Source organism: Apteryx rowi, unplaced genomic scaffold, assembly GCF_003343035.1.
Source record: "Apteryx rowi isolate R43461 unplaced genomic scaffold, aptRow1 scaffold_429, whole genome shotgun sequence".
Classification (NCBI taxonomy): Eukaryota; Metazoa; Chordata; class Aves; order Apterygiformes; family Apterygidae; genus Apteryx; species Apteryx rowi.
Genome location: NW_020450682.1, coordinates 89,054 through 112,525, shown reverse-complemented (window position 1 = coordinate 112,525; position 23,472 = coordinate 89,054). Strand labels below are relative to the sequence as shown.

General features: G+C 39.6%; 1 protein-coding gene across 1 annotated transcript in view; it reads right to left on the bottom strand.

Moving 5' to 3' along the window:
• The window catches only part of NHSL1 (NHS like 1), a 113,094-nt gene extending 103,567 nt beyond the window's left edge, over window positions 1-9,527 (bottom strand). Inside the window, exon 1 of the mRNA XM_026076227.1 lies at window positions 9,323-9,527. Within this exon, the coding sequence (XP_025932012.1) occupies window positions 9,323-9,527 (205 nt within the window). The remainder of the gene's footprint in view (window positions 1-9,322) is intronic.
• Between the last annotated feature and the right edge of the window lie 13,945 nt (window positions 9,528-23,472).

Sequence of the window (23,472 nt, the reverse complement as noted above, 5' to 3'; positions counted from 1 at the left end):
TGAGCAAACAGCTCACAGCCCCCTTTGCTACACTGCAAGTTCATCTAGACACAGTGTCCAGGGAAACCATCTGCTTCCCAAAGATAAAGTGCCAAATAGAGGCTGCTGTACCATATGTAAGGGAAGCTCTAGAAAGAGCGAAGGGTGTACATATTAGTTGCATTTCTTTGGAACAGAAAATACGCCGTACTCTAACGTGTCCAACATACACGCTCAAGACTGAAAATACACCGTGCCTATATGTCACAAGCACCTTGCCTCATTTTAACAGCACACTCTTCAGTTCAGACTTTTGAACAATAAGCCACGCATGGTTAGGTTATAATGGGAGTTTCCATTTATAATTCCCTAGAAAGAAGAAAAATTCAGTAAAGAGGTTTCTACCTAAAAGTTGGAAAGATAGGCCAGCAGATAAATTGGTAGACTAATAATGTCAGCAAAGAAACAGGTGAATGGATGAGTGAATGGAAAAATCTAGAATTTAATAAATTTTCTGTAATTTGCTTTACTTTTATTGAGATTCTGCAGCTAAAAAACAAGAAGGAAAACGTATTTCACAATTTAAATTACAAGTGGTTAACCCTCTCCTTCTTAATAGCTTCAAATATTGTAATACAGAGAAATACACTCTTGCAAAACTTATTAATTTATTCCTAACTTTTAACTTCAGGGGGGTTTTGCATATTTAATAGTTACTTGTTATTCTCTAGTCTCTATCATATTTGCAAATGTCCTGCCAGAATGGTGAGCTATGACCGCTCCAAAGACAAAGGCTCCCTCAGTTTTAGGGGACAATTCATAACAGTTGTCTAATAATTGTGTCAAAACAAGAATTTTCATATTTTGTTACTTTATTGGCAGTGAGTAGGAAAGTACATACAACATATTGTTTAGTCTCAAACACTGCATGCAGTGTCTTGCTGGAAAACATACAGTCCCCTTTATAAAGTGAAGCAAGTAAAACGTGAAGATCAGGAGACAGTGTTGCGCCTCTACTGAAACAGTATTTCCAACCTAAGAATTAGCTGGAATTTGGAAGGAAGTACAACTGTTCTGAGAACAAGAAAAAAAGCTGTACATGAATTATGAAATATAATTTGAAATCATTTGTAAAGATTAAAACTATATACTTTCAAAATGAAAATTATAGCATCCTGTTCATTCCTTCACTGCTGCAAAGAAGCAAGAAGTGTGCTGTGTAGAGCACTGCTCTGGCTACGCTAACCCAATTGTCAAATATAGCTAACGTCTAGGACAAATTGGGTTACAATGTCCTCCTTGTACTCCTTGGAAACATGAAGTTAAGTCAGGTGCTACTGAATTTGTTTGATTTGCACTTCCCAAGATTGCATGCTTCTGCACAGACCAATCAAGGAAACTCTTACTGGAGCTACTCTACAAGTGAAATTCACGGTGTACTATGAAAGAAAAACAGTCAGTGTCTCATTTCAGAGGCAAATATATGGTCCTAAAATAAAGGGTGTCAGAAAATGAACACCTGTGAGTGACACTGGAAGTGCACAGCTGGACAGAAAAACTGGCCTCTTCTCCTGGGAGCAGCAGTCACCATGGGGTTTCAGGCTTCTCAAACCAACTACAGTTGTTTTTTTATACAAATATCAGCAGTTTTCTTCCTGTTCATCTAACAAAAGCAAACTTCTCAGACAACAGCTCTAAAATGTTGATTCCCCACCCTCATGCAGTACCAAGAGTATTCGTTTTAACTCTTTCATGGGAACAAAAATCCCCTGATCCCTGAAGAGATTAGGACTCTGCTCCATAGGGCTTAATAGACTAAGAGGTTATGGCTCTTGGAGGTGACAGCATAGAGATAGTGACACCAGCCATAAGTATTTGTCAAAATGTATGCTGAAACTTCCTTTAGCACAGAGTGTAGTTCTCCGGTCACAAGTTCCTGCAGATGAACAGATGCTGCAGTATCAGCTGGGAAAGAAGGAAGAATCTGCCATATGTGTAAGGTTAGCACATTATTTTCTTCTTGTTTCTATTTTCACCTGAAAGGTTTTGATCATAACAACAAAGCAGAACTTTTTTTTTTTAAATAAAAGTTATTTTTCATACAAAAATAGCAGAGGACTGACACTTTGCAAGGATTTTATGGAAGCAATAGTAACAATGGCTAGACCATGGTTTTGTGATAAAATGTAAATAGAGATGTGGGTTTGAATAAATGAGTCTGTGATACATAATCAAAATTTCTTATGTAAACATAATTTGTTTCTGTAGCTTTTTTTTTTTTTTTTTTTTTTTTTTTTTTTTTTTTTTTWYCAGGCAAACCCACTTTCAGATTCCCATGTATGGTGGGCAGTGTTTACCAGAAGACATGGGAAAGATGGAAAAGTTTTGATTAAATCTGCAATTATGTACCAACATACAAAAGTTGCTACTTCAAGCTGTAGTTAAATACAGGACTTTCAAATATCTCCAGCTGTTTTATCAGCATGAAGAGTTTTGATTGCCACTGTGTATCACTAAATTTTTAAACAACCCTCTGCTGTGCAATGATACAAACATGCTATGATAAATACTACATGCCTCAATGATTTAAGACTAGTGTGTCTGCTCCTAGCTGAGAACTACTTCCCTGAAAGCACAACATCCATAGTTTTAACCGCAGAACATTCAGAGTTAAATATTAACATGTTAACTTGATCATATAGGCAAATTGCTGCAAATGTTGTTGCAAATCCAWATACTACATTCAATTTATCTTTGCATACAGACCTTACAAAAACATGCAAAAGGGAAAAGGTATAACAAGACAAAAACTGGCTTTCATATTAAACTTCTCACTGTTTTTTCACTTTTATATTTTGATTTGTGTATGTGAGCTCATGTATATAAAAATGTGTCTATAAAACCATTAATTTCTCTCACACACCCCCCACCACCCCYAAAAAGTCTTCCACAAAAAGTTATATAAAACATGTAGTATTTGTTGTGGAGTTATTCCAGTCTCTTAAGTAAACACTTACTGAGGTTTCCGTAAATTATTATTTATGACCTTGCCCAAAGCTTCAAGACATTTGTACAACTTGTCCCCCCACCGTGAGACACTGCATCACATATTACTGCTTCTACAAATGCTAGCAACTCCCCGCAGGTTTATTGGCCCTTATCTGTGTAAAAATGGTTGTGAATTTTTCCCCCCTTGAACACAATCTTGTGCACAAAACATACAGAAAGAACTTGTTAGATAATTTTACATTAGAATAGCACAGAAGGTCTGGATGCAGTAGTCTCACTCATGGAAACTTGCTCATACTTTGCAGCTGCACATCTCATTACTAAGGCAAAATTTATGAACACCTATGTGATTACTGCTCTGTCCCTGAAATCACCTCAACCGAACTGAAATACTGAAGAATTGTGCTCATGACTTAAAAAAAAAAAAAAAAAGTTTTAAAATTTGTTTGGACTTTAGGGCAAAAAAAACCAAAAAACAAAAACCAAGCTGATACACCAAAAACCAAGCTTTATGCTGCAGGTCAGCAATAACAGAGTTGTAAATCCCTTAACTTACGTTCAGCAGGAAGCACCAACAATAAAAAATCCTCAGTATTATAAAAATTCAAAGCCTGGAGTGTGGATCGTGCCTCTGGGCTGCTAAAGAACACTTATTGATAGTATCAATTAAGTTTGATAGTATCAAATATTCACATCAACTACAGACAGTAAAGGCAAAGCAAAAGATCATAATTTTTACTGACACAGTAAGGCAGCACCTATGACATAATTGCTACCTATGACATAAGAAATTAGTTGTTTAGTTTATGGAAATTTGACTCCTTGATAACTTTGACGTTCTCAGACAACACCACACAGTGAATGGTCAGGAAGCTAACTTACAGTTCTGATATTTCTAAGATAAGATTTGTCATCAACATATCATAATTACCTATGTCAGACGTGCTACAATGACACCAAAGGTTGAACCCACAAGTACTTACTTACGAATTCAAGAGAACTTTTAGCATTAAAAGGAATTTCAAGTTTAGCCTGTTTTTGCAAGGGGGGAAAAAAAAAGGTATTCCACACACAATTTTATATTAGTGAATAAAACTTGGCCCAAAACACCAGTGGCTTCCACCTTTTGAACTCAGTTTGAACCAGTCTTTCAAAGGAGGCAGTTGACTGAGCAATCGGGCTTCTCTGACTGACAAGTCCAAAGAAGTCTTTCAGGTAGTGCCGCCTGCAGCAAAAAGCAGCCAAGTGTTTTGACTTTCTCATGATGCAGAAAGTTTGGAAACCAGTCAAGTGAAATGGTGGCAGTGGGTGAAAAATCAGAGAAATAAGCAGAGACCAAAGCCTTGGGGGAGAGGGCGGAATAAGGCACAAGAGGGCAAAAGTCGCTCTGTCCGTTAACAGCTTCTTTTCACGTATCACCTCCTGGATTTGGCTACTAATTGTGCTTTATCAACACCTGATGAGATGATCACTATCAGGAGGAAAGAGCATAAGAAACAAGGTCAGGAGCTCAAGCGTGTTTAACTGCTTCAGAGAAAATCCTCACTTTCTCTGCAATCCTACTGATATGACCACAGGATCAGCAAGACTGGTGGCGAAGGCAGCTCTGTTGAGAGCTGCTGCCGCAAGTTTTCCTTTTTAAACTGGAGAAATTGATGAAGAAATAAAAATAAAAATCTACAAAATGCAGTAAGATGCTCTCATGCTGAACGTGACTCATCTCATTTTTGGCAAAGTCAAGGTAATGGTGACATTCATACGACAAATTGACGCATTTGTTACCTCTTTTGAAGTTAACTTGCTATGTCATACCCACTGCTTACAGTACAGGTCTGGGAAAAAAGTCGACATGAATGATTTTTAAATATTCTTATATATCAGAAATATTCCTTAATGCACACAAGCATCTTTAAGTTTCAAACAACATTTCTGACAGTATTTTTCAGCAATTTATATTTTAAAGGAGGGGGGAAAAAAAAAAAAAGCTCTGAGCTACAGTCTCAAAATGCCTGAAGGCAAGAGCAGCACACTGCCCATTTTACTTGCCTACCACTGTACCTCCAGCATACACAGAAAAGCACCAAAACACAGAACAGTCACCAGACCAAAAATTGTTCAGTTTTCCAGTGCTCTTAAGAAGAACTTTAAGCAAGCCCAGGGGTAGCTACCCTATTTGTTTTACTGAAGGGGCAGTTGATGTCCGTGCTGCTCAGTGTTATGAGATGTCCAGCTTGCTGAAGAAATTTTAGGCCCAGCTATTTAGAATCCACCTATAAGGTACAGCCACTTGTCTCTGCAAAAAATAAGCTATCTTCTGCATTTCTATTGCAAATACCAGAAGTAAGCCATTCCAGTAGAAGACCAAAGTCAAGGAAAACTAAAACTTCTACTAACAAAACGGTTAAATAAAAAACTAGGTCTGACTGATCCCATAGCTGCCTCTGAAAAGTGGCGGTACAAGCACTGGATGTCATTGCACAGCTACTTTCTGAGAGAAATCAGCCTTTTATCCCTGCTACATAGAAGTTACTGAACGCTCACAAAAACACCTTATGAAACAACAGGAACCCAGATGGCAGAGCAGTTATACAATCAAAGGTTGGTATTTGCCGCTCCAGTGCTTCGTGCCCTGCCAGGAGACTGGTTATCACAGCCAGCAACACCTAGCAGTGATGGTGCAGCACCACTTCACTGAAACCCGATGCACAGCCGCAGCAAGTGCCATCAGTTCAACCTGATAATCTTCAATGAGCTGGCGAAATGCTGATGGACTCTGGCCACTATCGCCTGCAGCTTCCCCTTGTAACAATGGAAAAGCGATAAACAATGGAAAGGGATAAAAAGCACCCAAGTAAGAGAAAAACAGAACACAGAGCAGGTGCAGGGAATAATCAAAAGAACAACTGCATGGTAGAAACGTTATCAACGTTTGGTCTACATTCCCAATTTGCTCTCTTTATCCACTTCAGCTATACCTTCGTGTGTCCCACCACACCATACGTAACTTCTGATGGAAAAGAATTTTCAACTCCATTTTATATGATGGAGAATACGATCCCACAATATGCCAGGAACTCAGCTAAACTACAACTTTCAGATATTTTAAATAAGTGCATGTTTAATACTTTGTTCAACTGGAACCAGAGGTCCCAGCATTCAGATTCATCACCTCTTCTTCTAGTCACTAATGATCCTATCACCTTGGATAGGCCTACAACTCAACTTAAGCCCTCAAGAGAGGGGAAAAAAAAAAAAAAGTGGTCTCTGACAGGACAAATCATACTCTACTGCTATAATAAAACTACATTTCTCAACATATCATTCTTTTTTCCAACTGAAAACTATGAAACATGGGGGGCATGACATTTCACCCCATCCACTCTTCTTCCTCCCATAATAAAGAACTCTGCTGTTACCTCAAGGTAAAAAAAATCAGAACTAAAAATCAGATTTAAGAATAGAAACATAGCAGTAACAGTTTGCCTCATTTCAAACTCCTTCAGATTGATAGGGAGGAAGAGGGTCTGGTGAGAGAGATTTCAAACAACAAACCTAAATTCTTCATTTTACTATGACCTTTTAACATTTCTCTTAGTAACTGCTTTATCAGACATGAAGTCTAATTGGTGCTACAGGTTCCAAAATATACCAAAATGTATTGTGGCTTTTAAAAATGAAGAGTGAAGCATCAAACCCCAATTGACTTCCACATGAATAAAGCTCACCTGAGTAAGACATCAGGATTTGCCATATGTTTGCAAGTTAACATTTACTTTTTAATTTTCTATTCATTTTTAAATTAACGAATCCCAGCAATATCACTGATTGCTACTGTTTGCAATTCCAGTTTGCAGCCTGTGTAGACTAGCCATTTTGCTGGTGAAATACCAAGCAACACAGGCTGCCTTATGCTTGTCACCTAGCAGCCTCATGGGAATGCAATATGAGATGGGCAGAGCAGTGAAGCGGCAAAAGAATAAGAGGTTTAAAAAGACAGGAAGAGGAACGGCTCAGAAAGAAAAACAACAACTCATTTATTTCCAATTTCTATTAACACTTCTTCCTTTATATGTAGAGTTGGGCAAAGAAAAAGGTGGAAGGAGAGCCTGTGATCTTACATGCTTAGTTAATTTGCCTGGAGGCAAAATTATTCTGATAGATAAAGCTTTAGTAGTTTTTAAAACAAGCTTAAAATAAACAATTCTGATTTTCTATATAAAACTAGTCATCCTTCTAGCCTATTAAGCATTCCATTTCTTTCTAATGTTCTGCTATAATTTTAAGTTATGTGGGTGAGCTCAAGCACTAAAGTCCATACTGTTTTGAGGCCTCAGTTTTACAAAGGCTGGCAAGCAATAATGCAACAGTCCAATGGAGCAAGCTAATTGGAGAACACAAGTATTCATTTATCACACATTTTTGCCTTTGACTACTAAAACAAAACAACGACTCAGGTACTGGTAACTCCAAGTGCTCTGACACCACATAGGCATGCCTGACTCTCAGCACTGGGCGAACCACCTGCAGCCATGGCAAGTTTTTCTGCTACTATCTAGCCAAAACTCCCTACAGTCCTGGCACCCCCTGCCAGTTTATCAGCTTCTTCCAAACACAAAAACCCAGTCAGACAGAATGAAGCTTATAGTTTACAATCTGGACAGATATTTACAAGTTATCAAGTCAAATTCAACTCCACATCTCTGTATAGAGGACGTATAAGCTCTGCATAATTCATACCTCCCTCCATTTTCCTTTCAAAAATCAGATATTGTAATCTCCATTATGACCAGGCATAGAAGTTTTTATAGCTTGCTGTCCAACTACAGAAGGCATCCCACCCTCCCCCTACAATATACAATGGGCTTATGTTCCATAAATCAAGTGTACGATAACGCTCTCAGAAAAATTAATACACCATTAATCCATCAGTAAAGTTTCCTTTCCCATCTTGGTCTTGTAGTGTGAACACCGGCTAAAGAATTCAGCATGAGAAACTTCATCGAAGTTACATAGCAAATAACAACAGAACCTCACAGCTCTGCTTGACAGGACAAGGTCCCAAAGGTGTTACTAACCTATCAGACATTGCTGTACACTATGAACATGCTAACAAGCCCAAATAAGAATTAGCAGCCAGTTGCAGATGGAAGTGCTTTTTGTTGAAGCTTTTCAGCAGTGAAAGGGGTTAAAAACAATCTTCAAAGCGTGGATTAAAATCCTCTCCTACACTGTGGGGAGCAAACGCAAGTGTATACATCCTGTGTTAGTGTTCTTACATCCAAACCATTTACTAAAGCCACAATTTATTTTTGACTTGGAACTGAACTTCTGGTCAAATATCTATTAACTGCTCCCAGAAATGAAAAGAAATTAAAACTGCTTTGAAGTTCAAATGTCCTTGGAGAGCCTGCCTGCTCTTACAAAAGTCACCTTATAGCAGAAGTGAGTCAACCTTAGACTTTCCATTAACAAACTAGTGCTCTGGCACCACTAGAAAAATTACAATCAAATCACTTTACTGAGTATTTTTAACCATACAAACACTCTTACTGTCTACCAGCCATGGAATGCACTGATAACAGTAGCTCACCACCTCACAGGTACAAATTTCCAAAATGCATTTTGACTTATAGAAAAGAGGTATGCTTGAATAAGAACCTTACAAACTCTACTCCAAAAATAAATAAACAAAAAAAGCAACACAAAGGCTGCTTTGTTTTTTTGAAGTTTCATATAAAATATACTCCAGGTTTGAATATTTCAATGCTTCCTTCAGAACTGCTCACCTTGCTCCATAGAGAAGAAGAGAGATCTAGGATTGCAGTTCTCAGCAAGTTTCCTTGGGGAAAATACATGGCATTTTCATTTTGCATCTGGGACCTCCTTTCAGTCTGCCCTCATAAAACAAAAGACACTTAAAATTTTCCAGCAGGACCATGAGGCAGTCAACCAAAAAAACCATCCAGCCTGTTACAAGCAGAGTCTTAAACGGCTTTTGATGGCACAGAAAGAGGAGACATTCTTTCAGCACCTGCCCAAAGGTCTGCCACTAGTGACCACTGGCTACAAGAAGCTTAATCAAAACTCACCTACATAAATAAAGGTTCTTCCAGTTGATTACTATAAGCTTCCATAGATTTACCCCCAGAAACACTTTGCAAGGCTGTGCTAGCCTAGGCTTTTGTGCCGCCCGCCTTGTCATGCCCCACAGGCAGCTCCCGAGGGGCTGGGGACTCCCGGCGGGACCCGCAACACCAGCACTAACAAAGGGCACGGAGCCACCAGGGCTGCCGCTGTGGCGGCAATCGCAAGGGTTAAAGAGAAAGCAAGTCACCTTTTCTGTGCGGGCTTCTGTAGGTCCAGTTCTCATCATCCTCATCTACCTGCTGCATGCACATGGAGGAGAGTTCACCATCGCTGCGAAACAATTTCTTTGTCTGCCTTGACAAGGAGGAGAAATTTATCCAGCTTACGGCACGCGAGAGGGAGCCTGTGTTTTGTTTGAGTTTGAAAGATCTCGAAACACACTCCTTTTTCATTTTCTTTCAAGCCAGCTACTGTCCTCACTTCCAAAAAAGACCTTTCTGAAATTGTTCCCGTCCCCTTCTCTGTGGCTTTTGTGAAAGGCTAAGCAATTTCAATATGACTTCCGTCCAGGTTTCTTCGTGCTGCATTTAAACCAGCACCAGTATGGAGGTAGGTCACCGTGCCAGCACAGCTCCCCTGAAGCTGTTTTGATACAGCAAAAGCTGCCAAAGAAAACAAAGGGGAGAAAAGCAACAGAAAGTGGCACCTTGCAGCAGCTCAGACAAGCGTGTAACGGCCAGGCAGAAAATAGTACTAAGGCACATGTTTTCCCTATTCCCCACTCAACAGCAGAACCGTAGCTCCGCTTTCCTCCCTGGCATCATTCTCCAGGAGGGTGCATGCGATTCGGTCCTCTGTCCTAGCTCATCAAAAACACCCAGCCCAGAAAAGGCAGGCAGAGATCACACGGGGCACGGCGCAGCTCAGGAGTCCTTACAAGCTTCCCAGCCACAGTCCTGACTCCCAGTTCTGTGTGCCCTGCTCTCCCCTAATGAAAAGCCTAGTTAAGGAGCTCCAGGAAGACTCTCTTAACAATAAAACAGACTGTGTGGCTATCGCTTAGGATTAGAGTGAAATACGATAGGCTCGCTCTCCAAAAAGCACGACCACAGCAGCAAAACTCCTCCTTTCCTCAGCCAGGAGCTCGGTGGAAGTGCAAACTTCTGACCCCTGCACGCAGAAAAGGAAAAGCTCTCATGCACCTCTGGGGACTCAGAGAGAGGAAAGATAAAATATGGGAGCTCATAAACTCTACAAGCATCCTGAACAGATTGTGTTGAAGAGATTTGTTCCCATGTACCAAGTGATAGCATTAAAAAAAAAAAGAGAGAGAGAGAGAGAGAGAGACAAGTGCATAAGGCATATAAACAAAACCTGTACATCTGTACACAAGCCGCTATTTTTGACTCCCACTGGTGTGACTGCAGCTCTCAAAACACATTTTGCTCCCAGCTGTGCTATGTTCTGCCACTTTCACTTTACATTAGCAACTGGTGAAACCACTCCCTGATGCCAAGGTTGCAGAAAGTCAGGCACTGCTGAAAGCTCCCCTGATGCTAATTGCTCGCCCTGCGTGCTGACACTAACCTGCCTCAAGGAGGGAGCCAGCCTGGCAGGGGAAGAAGCAAAGGCAGTGTTTTAAAGCAGACAAAAGCTGGCAATATCTGGAACCAAGAAATCCCAACACCTTTTCTTTTTTATTTTGGCAGGGATTTTTCACCAAGATGTATGTTGATAAAAAACACGCAAGTTTCTGTCTTGCAGCAGCAGAACACACTCAAATGAGAGACCCAATAAAAACAGCTCAGTGAATACTCAAGCAGAGGCTTGTAGCAGGCAATCTTAAAAAGAAAATAATCCCCCAAAAACCAAAACCCCTCCAACAGCCTCCCAAAACAAACAAAAACCTAAAACAAACCCCCTCCTGTCTGAAAAATAAACATTACTGCCGTAACATCCTAGTGGCTGCAAATGATGTCATCACAAGAACAAGCAACTTAAGAAAACAAAGGTATGGTGTTTTAGCTATCAAATTGTCAGCCAGATTTACACTACTGAAGAACCCAGCCTGGTCTCCGCTCGGCAGATGCTCTCGCAGCCTATGTTCTGCTGCACAACCTCTTCAAAAACCATTAAAAATAAAGGCTTTGGCTTTTTCTGAAAGTTATGGTTCTCTGACTCATAATTACAAGAGGATAAGGTCTAACCCACTGACTGGGAGGCAAAGAGCTAAGTACTGTATCAGATTACCCTATGAATCAAGCAGGCACACCAAAGCGACCTTTGGCTCCTACAACCCAGTACAATGGGTTGGCCAACTGTCTTCTGTAAATAATTTAATAGGCTGCATTTAAATTGAGCTCGCCCAGCGAGGTAATGCATATGTACATACACAGGTCTCTCGCCACTCCCCAAAGTAAGGAATTGGGGGCAGGAGCACACACTGCTAACACATGCTCTTCTGCGTCATCATCCAGTCTTTCCTTATCAGTTTTTCTTCTTAAGAAGTCTCACCTGGGGCGGGGGGGAGGAATCAAGTACACTTAGAATAAAATTTTGAAAATGTGACTTTCACACCCCTAGATTCAACTACTAGAATATCCATTTCAGGACAGTTCCTGTTCAGATAGGCAGAGGTTAATTAAAAATAAATAAATAAATAAATATCAAAGATCATGTTTTTAAGTCAACTTACTGTTTCTTTTGAAAAAGAACAAACATTTGGAATTGCCAGTACTGCAAAATACAGAGAACTGTAAGCTACCACCGCTATTACTGTCTAAATTACACAGAGAAAGATGTATAAAATCCCTAGTAAGAACTGCAGAAACACAGTCATCTCCACTACACTGTAATTCTCAGCAACAGAGATTAGAAAAAGCAACAAGTAGGAAACCATTTCAGGTTAACCCAAAATGCCAGGGTAAATCCCAGAGAACTGCCTAGAGTCTTGGCAGCAATGTGATTTTAAGAATTTTCCTGACATGTCTGGAGCTCTTGACTTTATATCATGGCGCTGAGTCAGAACCTGTTGATGTAAGGGAGCAAACTTGGCTTTCAGTGATTGACCATAACATTCCCATTGTTGCTTTAAATACAAAGCCATGCAACACTTTTTTCAGACTCTGGTGTTATGCCTCATTATATTTTGTTGCAGGAAAAGATATTTCAGTCCACTGAGATACTGTCATTACTACAGAATGCTTTTTATTTGTAGATGAAACCAGATTAATAATCAGTGATCTTAAATGTAACATTTGTTATTACAGCACAGTAATTTATTTTCTGGGGTGCAAGATGCAAATCTAAGGGCATGAGTGTATGTTATTGCACATTTGGATGAAAAGTAGATTTCCCAAGATCAAGAGAAAATAGTGATTACCACTTGAAATAAAACACCTACAGAGGTATTAACACAAATGGAACTATAGGTTAATCCACACTTTAATCAGGACCCAAATGCAAGGGCAAGGTGTTGAAAATTTTACTATCCAACAAACTTTAAAGGATTAAATTTAATTTGGTAAAATGCTTTACAAAGCCATTTAAGAAAAACAAGGTACAGTTTTAATAAATTCAGATTAGTCTCCAGCCGGACAATTTTCTCCCTTATGAAGCTGTTAAACATGTAAATAGGTTTCACGTTTTCCAGGTTACACATAGAAAAATTAAGATGCTATTTTTGATTCACTTAATACAGGCCCATCTCTGCAAAAGCCATGAAGGAGTCACAGAGGAGAGAGTCAATTCTTACTACTCCACAGAAAAACCAGGGTATGAACTGGAAAGCTAAATAGGTTTCCTATTTTTTAAAAGGCAAACAAGAGCAAACATTCATAGCATCACATGCCATCAGGACTTTTATCATCTATTGCAATTTGTTCTTCAAAGAATTCCCTAAAAGTTCTTAAGCAAACATACCTATGTGGCTCAAAGCCAGTGCATTTCTGTAAGGCCAGCAAACAAAAAATTGTTGCAAGGAAGAAGTTTCAGCTTAGCGTATAAAAAACAAACAAACAAACCACCCCCTCAGATTTTCTGTTTTTTCTTGGGCTGTGGTTTCTGGCACAATTCACATGTTAATTGAATTGCTACATTTCCTCAGTTATCCTTTTGGATGACTCAACCCAGACAGCTCAAAGAGCGCCCCCTCTCCAAGGCGAGGGAGCTTCCTGGGTATTTTTCTTCAGGTGCTAACAATTTGTCATAAAGCCATTAAGTACATGGCAAGATGATTTGAAATTATCTTGCCCCCAACCACTTCATCTGCAACTGGCCGAGGGGAGTGCGGCGCAGTCCCTGCCGGCCCAGCAACCACCGCTGTCACCTCAGCTAAGGGCAGTCGCCTCCCCAGTGTGGCTGGTCCTCTCCAATCAAAGCCACGTGGGGAATCTGGTAGCTATGAAAAGCTTCCCAACCTGACCTTCAGCAGAGGTCTTTATCTACAGCACAGATGCACAGCTACCTGTTCTTACAGGTACCGTATAAAATGCTCATGTAACAAACCCGCAAAATAATTCCTATTCCTACATGGTTATTTACAGMGAAGCAGATGCGGAGGACTTTCTGGCCTTACAAGGGGGCCTGAAAGTCCCAGTTAAGACTGGGTCCCTTTTTGTACAGAGCACACAGTGAGAAACTCTTTCCCTTCCAAGCTGAATAGACTGGAGAGAAAAAAAGAACAACAGTAAAGAAGGAAAAGATCACAAATTGAGTTACTTGCCCAAGATCGCAGAAAGGATAAGCAGCAAAGCTAAGAAAAGAAACTAGGTCCCCTGGCTACCAGCCTCATAACCTACTTAAATAGGCCCTGTCTCACAAGGAAAGAAATGCCTATTAATTTGTTCTATCATAACTATTACATACAGTCTTTGAAGGACCTAATTACAAATGAAAGTTTGGTTTCTACCTCGTTACTAATTTTATCCTTTTTTAAAAAAAACTTAAAAATATACAACACTATGAATGAACATCTAAAAGGACTTCTGCACTGTAGAACTGCCTTGAGCATCCAATCCATATTTCAAACTTCATTAGATCTATGGAGAAGCAGACTGCAGGTGACCACATATATTAAAACAGTTCTTGGACAATCCTTTACAATGCACATGTCACCACTCTTCTCTTCAATTCCCGTGCTCTCCTGGAAGAATCCACTACGTCAAGGCAGGCAATATTTCCTGTGATTTAATAGGTCTACTTACCTGAGTGAGGAAGTTTCATAAAAATCAGTGGGATAGGATAGATTTTTTTAGAAAGATCTAGGAAAATCTGGGCATGAGTCTCCTCCTTACACCAGCTGCATGTGAGTATAATCCCCTCGAGGCCAACCAAATCACTCAATGTGAAAGGGGAATTGAGCAAGGAAAACAATGAACAGGTGCTTTCACAACTGATTATTAGCAAAAAAAAAAAAAAAAAAAGATATTTGTAAGAGAGGCAGAACACATGCCATAATCATCTAGAAATAAATGCCGCTTTTCTCTCGAGTAGTATGATGCCAAAAGAACAAGCAAGTTAACTACGCATAAAATAGCTACGTCAACGTGATACAAACGCATTCACAATGTTTTGGTTTTGTTAGTCCACATAACTCCAGAACTGATATAAAACAATGATTTAAAAGAAAATCTATTTTTGAACATACAAGATATTTGGCAATCAATGACCACAAGAGAAGTTCTAAGTAGTGAGATTTCCTTGGTAAGAGTATGATACATATTCTAAAGAATACAGAAGGAAAATACTCTAACAGCATTAATCCAGCCTTGTCCATACAAAGTTGGGGTTTCAGGAATCCTCCTAACAGGCAATAACAATTTCCCGAATAAAATAAGTTATATTTACTGTTAAAATAACTTTTTTTTTTTATCTCCCAGTATACCAGAGTCAACATGAGGTTTTATGTCAGCATACAATCTATGATAATTAGTCATAGGATTTTAATATATTTGAAAATTATCTGAAATTTCAGATAATTCAACAGTGTAGTTTTAATCACTCTGCAACTGGAAAATACTGCAACTCACTGAAAAGAAGCTCATAGAGATCTGTATAAAGAACAGCAGGAATCCCCTGACTTAAACTGTTTTTATTCCTCTGAATATCCAGAGGAAAGGCCTGGCATGTGAACCACGAGGTGGCGGCATGGATCAATTCATGTTACAGCCAAAAATCTATGAAAAACAAGAGAGAGACTGAACACAATGCACAGAACCAGCATCAGACTGAAAATTAGGAACAGACCCACCTGGCCCAATTTCATGAAAGAAGCAGAATGAAGTACATTAGAAAGAAGAATCCTTCTTCCTAAAAAATGTGTTTCAATGACACCCAGAGCTCTCTGGAAAATCCTACAAACCAACAGAAAATTAAAACGTAAGAAGTATGAGACACCTCTTCAGCTTTATTATCCCGGAGTAATGAGATGTTAATAGCAACACAGTTAAGATGAGACACTAGTAATTTAGCTTTTAGGAATAGGCTTATACAAAACTGCTATTACATCTGCTAAAAATGCAACTAATAATTGTACCATGTTTTGACGAAGGCATGACTATTTACTAATTAAGACAACTCTGCTAAAAACTCCCTCTTTAATTGTACCCACTGCCTGCATTTCTACAGATGTTCTTCTAAACTGTATGTCTCTGGTTTTGTAACACAAAATATTTAAGGACAAAACATCAAAAAAATCTCTTGACCATAGGGTCACTTCCTGTCTAAAACTGAGGTGTGGCTAGAAAAAGAACTTTTTAAAATGTTGAAAAGTAGTCCACTCACAATTATTATCCAATAAATCCCAAAGGTTGGTAGCCTGTGAAGATTAATTATTTTAAGAATGGAACATTCTGGGGGACGGGGTAAGTTTTCTGTCTTCGGAAGATAATTGTCAGTTTAGGCGGGGTGGAATAAAGAAAGCCTTTCCTTCAGAAGCATGCAAGTTACAATTTTAAGAAGTCCTTTAAATAAGGGAGACAAGGTTTTAGCATAGCCAGTAAGTGGGGAAAACACCATATGCATTTTTGCTTCTGTTCCTCCACTTCTAGCATCGCATCTTACCCCGGTATTGCACCGGCCACTGCTCCACAAGGCACTCGCCCACTCCACACTGCTGTCCTAGCTGAGACGCAAGCAGTCCGAATCAAACCATCTTCTGCCTCTGGCCCGGCTCCTTCCTCCCAAGAAAGCTCTGCATTTTCGTAACATCCCTTCCCTAATTCACATATATTCTCATTTTTATTTACTTATCACTCTTGAAAATTTAGCAGTGAAAACATGGGTTTAAACAATATTCTGCCTTTATAAATATAACTTGCATTGTTTTAATCTAAATTGTAAGATCAGTTTTCTCACTGCTACTACTTTAGCATATGCTATGTTCACACTGAAAAAATGGCATGAATCACTTTTAATAACTGAATATGCACATGAAGCATTGCAATACACAAGTTACATTAAAAATTTAGAAATAAGATTTTGGTGAAGCAAAAGAAACTTCTATGAGATCAAAGTTTTCTGTGGAAATACGGGAAGCCTTATTAAAAACAACTGGAGGCTAATTAAAAACAAACTGTATAAACACAATTATTAATGTGTAATTGAGGTCCATTCTGCCAGCAGGAAAATACCCTAGACAACTGAATGAATGTCTGACAACTGAATAAACATCTTTCTATCTCCTGCTTCCCTGATTAAGGGGATACCAGGGAAACTGCAGAGGGGGTATGTCTGTTTGCTTTGAAGTGGAAGAGCCCTGTGCTGGTTAACATAAACTAATTAACACACTAATCTGAATGTTTTTATAGATAAGAGAACCACCAAAAAAAAAAAGAAAAAGTAAAGAATGGCTGAGAAAGAAGCAGAAAAAAATGGCAGTTATCTCAAAAATTCTCATTCTTCATCTTATTCACTAGGCATTCCCAATAAATGCAAGAAGATTTTTTTGCTGTTTGTACTTTATGCATTCTTTGGCTTATAAAATATGTAGCCTAGTAAATCTTATTAGGTATTTGCAATAATCAAATGCTAAAATGGAACTTTAGAACCTCATAAGATATATGGGCAGGCTCCATCATTGACAAACTGAAAAAGTAGTTCTCCTGTATGTTATAACCAAGTCTCACTGTTTAACAGGAGCAACATGGAAAACAATTTTTGCATACAGATACGAATGCTGTTGTGTGCATCTTTCTGTCCAGAGTCCTGTATCTTTAAAATGTATTTCAAAGCTACTTTGCAGTCAAAACAGCCAAATTATTTGATCTCATGGGCATTAATACTTACTCCTCTCCTAGGAAGCAGGCTAAAAATGTATTATTTCTGTAAGCTATGCTTAATATTAAACTTCAGAAGAAAGAGAGGAATTGGTTTTGCATGTTTTTGTACAGGTATAGGATTGCTACCGCGCTTCTTAGCTCAGTTTTAAGTCTGCATGCCATCTTTCATGGTAAGTAGGGAGGAAGTGTTGCAATTCTGGACAGAATTTGTAAATGAAACCCAACCCTGCCACACCCAGAGGAATGCTGCAATCTCCTCTCTTCCTCATGACAGGCTCTAGCTTAAAAGAAACTCATTGCTAGGTGGAGGATGAGCATAAGGAATGTTGCTGACACACAGAAAGCAAGCAGAGCACAGAGTCTGTGTCAGTTACTGTCCTACATAGCTACATCTAATCCAAATTAAAATAGCCCTGCATAAAATAAAATAAAATAAAATAAAATAAAATAGCTTGATAAAAATGCAAAAGAAAACAAAGCTTCTAAAATAATGAACATATGGCCTATATATGTGTACTCACATATATGGAATGTCTGCATATCTGCTCACTCCATATGTATTTGCCCATGCATTGAGCGGAAGCACCGTGAGACACCAGAACATTTTTCTCCCCCCTGCAATTTCCCCTTCTGCTGTATACAGGCCTGAAATCAACTTGCACTCTATTTTGCGCCTCAAATATTTTTTTCCCCAACCAGTACCAGATTCTAGGTGGGAAAAGAACCCAGAATACAGAAGAGTAGAGTCGTTCTCATATAACCTATGGTTACTCCCAAGCAGACATTATATAAAACATTCTGACACATATTAAGAGTTCCCACTGATTAGCTGCCAAAACAAGGTGAGGACAGAAGGGAAAATAAAACCCCAAATAGAAGAGAACACAGGACAAATAAGGACATTCACACCAGCAGCAAGAATAATCTTACGGTGCCTCTCAACCTCTGACATGCAAAATCATGAGCCTCAGCAGAACAGCCGTTCAGTTGCAGTTAAAAAAAAAGTGTGGCAATTCTTAAACTGTTGCCCTTTGCACAGAGAAAAACAAATCAAGGATTTGCAATCTTCTGTGATTTGCACCACCACTTTGTGTTCACACATATGAAGGCAGCCCATCTTCTAGCATACCACTTGTTGAAATACATGGTGGGAGAGGTAGAAAGTGAAATAGGAATCACATATTGTTGAAATTACAGGTGTAAAAAAAATGTTTGTTCATCAGATACTAATCTGTTGAGAGCACAGTGGATATCTCCCTTAATAGTAATGCCCCAAGTCAGCTTCTCTGAGGAAGGAAAGGAATAGTTTAGAAAGCAGACTTACTGACTTCTACAAGTTAATTCCAACCACCAATCACTATTTCAGGCCCTTTCATCAAGGCAAGAAGATTCACACCTTGATAGTAATTTTTAATATTGAACTGCCAGAGAGACTTAATTTAAACGGTGGACTAAATTACAGGCTTCATGTTCACCTTGGGCTTTTTCCTACCCACAGTACAATCTCCTTGCCATAGACTGTTGGCCTTAGAGCAACTTCAGGCTCCTCATCACTGAAGTTTTTCAAAACCTTCCTCTTTAGATGCCCTTGTAAACACAGTATCAATCCTGATGCATCACTAACCCCAAAACACCTCCTTCAGCATGCCTCCTCCTATTGCTGATGACAAAATACTGCTTCTATTTGTAGTGTTTCCTTCTTTTACTAAATCAAGTAAAGCAACTGGGTACAACTGGCAGCCCACATGCCAAATCCAGTATTTTATGAGGTTCTACACCTTTTCTTTGAAGGAAACAAGCAGCAAGGCACAAGCATAATAACTGAACTTGCACTCTTAGGTAGGAAGAGGTGGCGCAGTAGGAGCTATTCCTGAGCGTGCATGAGAACAGACCCAGGTGCAAGAGCAGCGGACCATAGCAGCAATATGTTTTTAGGTCTTTTGGGGGATGAGGGGTGAAGAAGAGAAGAAGGACCGAAAACAGAGCCTAACCCATCTCTGATCAGACTGAACACCCCAAGCACAATAAACGTTCTCCGCAATCCAAAGATGCTTCTTGTGTTTCTCAGGAACAAACATACCAGCTCTGCAACAGGGAACTTGCAGGCAGACTGCTGGGTCCATGCACTATTGCTTGTCAGAGAAAGGCCTCAGATATCACATAGCACTGGAAATGCTTTTGGTAATAGGTGTACAGGCATCCAAACTGCTTCCCCAAATACATATGATGCTTATATATTAAGAGCAGCATCAAGGCTTCTCAGTGACTTTAGATCCTTGGGGAGAAAACAAACCATATAATATTGACTTAGTTTTTTATTGCATTCTCTGTGTAGCAAAAGTAAAGGGCATTAGACATAAAAGGAAATGACATAATAGTCCACCTGAACTAATTTAAATGAAAAAAATCCTGAGAGAAAAGTTAATATTTGACATWTTTTTTTTTAAAGAAAGACTTTTACTGTAAAATCAAAATGAAGATGTAATTGGTGTATTTTTCACCTAGTTCTGCCTGTAAAGTCAGCCTACCTTTGCCAACATGAACTCTACTGCACTGAGCTCAAACAGAAAAGAAGTGACACCAAGAAGTAAAGGTATAATTATTATTGTACTTGTGAYAAACATCCCTTATTTACAGGCATCTGGCAAACTACTAATAATAGAAACTGATGCCAAATAGATATTTCTAAAGAAATATGAGTACAGACACATGAGACTACATACAGAAGAAATATATGCAGAAATATTTATCTAATCATGTGCTCTATCACATACCAAATTCTTGTTATACAACCAATTTTATTCACCCAGAGGATTCCGCTGACAAATGAGGAGCATGTTTCATATGTATGTATTCATCTAATAAAAATAACAATGGTTTATATATGGGAACTACCACCTTGATTCACATGCCTCTCTGCTCTACCCATGCTACTTGTTCTAAATTCATCAAGTTGACAAGATTATCAAGACTGCTTAAAGAGCCCATGTTTCCTCTATAGGGTCCCCCCCTCACCCCCCTTAAATACCAAAGTAGAAAATACACTTTCTCAGCCAGCTTTGGCATACAGCTAATAGGCTCTGTGGTTAACTGCTGTCTCTTCTTCCTCCAAGGCATCGTGAGTCATCTCTACTTTTCCCACTAGTGTCTTCCAAACAATGCTGGGTAAAACTCGGCTAGTTCATTCTCACCAAAGACATTGTATGAGAGCACAATTACACAGAAGGGATTGTGTATTAAACAATTTTTAAAACATTCCATTAAAAAATGTGCAAGGCAAATATTGCAGTAACTATTAATCAAGTCTAAAAATAAATTAAAACTAGCTTCATGAAAGACATCTTGGCATTCGCTGGCACGTAAAGTATTTCCATCAAGCACTAGCAAGGCCGCAGCAGGTGGATTTGCTCCTCTCATCCAATGGCACCTTTTCCCAAGCTTAGGCAAACATGTTAGGAGACACTTTAAATCTTTACTTGCAGACAGCATTGTTTTGTCATTACAACAGAGTGTTACTGAGCTTGGCAATAGAAGCCACCCACTTTCAGGGACTCCCGGTGTAGTTAATATTTCTCTGTTTAACAAAAGATGCTGTGGTCTAAGTCTGTTTCTACAGCCTGTTGTTGCAGCACTTCGTTTATGAAGGGCTGCTCTGGTTACAGGATCCTGAGTTATTCTGTTTGGTTTAGGGCCGCAAAAGGCAACAGGCTGACAGCTCTAGAGATCACTCAACCAGGAAAGGAAAAAAAAAAAAAAAAAAGCTAAAATATACAGTATTTGCCAGTATCCTTCAGCAGWGAATGGGTCATCTTCAAAGACAAAATGCAGTTAGTTGCCAAGTTAGTATCCTGTCTGATTTCTCTTAGAAAACAGTCACCTAAGTGCTGTTTTACACATACTTACAAAGCAACCAAGCAAATAAACCAACCAGCAACTTTACGGCTCCCAAATTCTGCACTGCTCTAGGGATCACTAGGAGTGTCTGGAGAAGAGTTAAAGCAGCCCCCAGAGTCTACTTAGAGCACACACGCCTGCCTCTGTAATGGGATCTACTGTCAGGAGCAGTAGTTACAAAGCACCTTTATTTTGAGGCTTTGCTTAAAAAACAAAAGTTTCCGTCTCCCTCCCTGCTCATTCCTGCCCTGCACCACCACCACATCCCTGCTGTTGTGCAAACGCAACTGCTTTGGGAACTGCATGGTGAACTGGACCACTGCAGCAATAACCTTTAACAAATGGGGCTGTTTAATCAAAATCACTGCAGCAAGCCAATTTACAACCCAGCCCCAAAACAGCTGTGTCAGCACAACTGAAAGGACAGTTAACCGAAGGATGAGGGTGGGAACCAACTCTCAACAGGAATTTCTTAAGAAACAGAGCCCATCAAGTAACTATACCCCTATATACTACCTCTCTCCAGAGGTTTCTGCCAAACTCTCAAATTCTCTTCTAGACAATTTAGGGTATTGATAAGGAGAAGAAGGTCTGACCAGAATGTTTTGCCTGGTCCCAGCTAAACATGTGCTGCAGAAAATGCTTTGCTTTGCAGAGAAACTTTTGGGAGGAAAATCTGTCTGCCAGGGGAGGGAGGGGGCTTTTTTTTCTTTTCCTTTCTTTTTTTTTTTAATAGTGCTTTATTTTCACTGTGTGAGAGAAAACAATGCCTGAAGTCTTTGGTAGTTTTCAACAGAGGAAAAAATATCAACGAACTTTCTTAGTGGGGTGAGATCAGGGTTGGGAGAAGAGAACACGCAGAATATTTATAGGCATTATATCACCAAAACATTTCAAAACACTTTATGAAAAGGTGTGGAAAAGTCACTGTCACCTCACAAAAGGGATATGGCATCTAAGATCACAGGACGTTCATTAGTGGATTTTTGCTCTTGTTTTAAGCTTGGCAATCAGTTTGGCAACCTTGGAAGTGCTGTACTAAGAAGGTTTCATTATATCCAAAAGCATCTCAGTGACCAGCCAAGACAGGGATCAAGAGAAGAAAACTGTTATGCTCACCCCAATTGAGAAGATGGCCAAGCCAAGGTAAATAATTTAAGGGAGCCCTCTTCCGAAGTAAACTCTTCTTTTAGCTCACAGGTTATTTCTACATTGTCAGCCAACTAGACGTACAATTTGTTAGAGTTGCCTGTTGAAATTAAGTGGAAGTGTATTTCCACTCTAATTCCAGGGAACGTTATTTCCTTTACAAATCCTTAACTCTAGGCCCTCTTGGCAATGCTGTTGCCTGCTGTTTGGCTTTCAACACTTTATTTTTTTTTCTCCTCTTCAAGGAAACCCTCACCTTCTGCTTATTGCAGAAAGCAACTACAAGACGCTACAGCACAAGGCAAAAAATACACTTCTGTGGTAGAAGAGCAAACATGGATAGAGAAAAAAGGACAAGTCACTCATGTAAGTGGAGCTTAAGACAGACGTTTGCTCTTCTCCACAGCACACAGGCAGCCTTGGCTCTCCTGCCCTGATGGAAAAGAGGTGGCGCTGCCTTGCAGCTGAGGTGAGGACACGAGCTCCCTCCTAGACCAACATACAAACACACACGCACGCCTTCTGAGAAGAATGGCTCAAGATGTAGACTGAAATACCCTTCTTGCCTTCAGGAACAGGTCCACTAGCCAGACACTCATCCCATGCTTCCTTTAGGCACTATCAGCTAGTTTGGGGCTCATAAACAGCTGTTGCCTTTGCACGTCTTCAGCAAAGGCTCATCTGCAGCAGTCCTACAGGTTCTGCCTGTAAAACCGGGTGTACTGTCTCTTGGAGGCTTGCTCTCCTTCCTACCTTCTTTTCTCATCCCACAGCCTCTCTGTAATGACTACTTTCTTCTCTAGTGACGGACACTATTAGACCCACACACTGACAAATGAGAAAATATCTTTAACCTCATCAGACATTTTCTACAGTATCAGTCCAACTTTATGCACAGCTTCCCAGAATAGTGCAAGTGAAAAACTAGGCTGAGGTAGGCAAGGTAGCACGAAGCGGGGAGCAGCCACATTGCTTCTCTAAGTATCAGGGGAAAAAAAAAAAGAAAAGAAAAAAGAAAAAAAAGAAAAACACCGTGCGTTTGCACCGATTCCACCCTGTCTCTCACAGCCTTGTC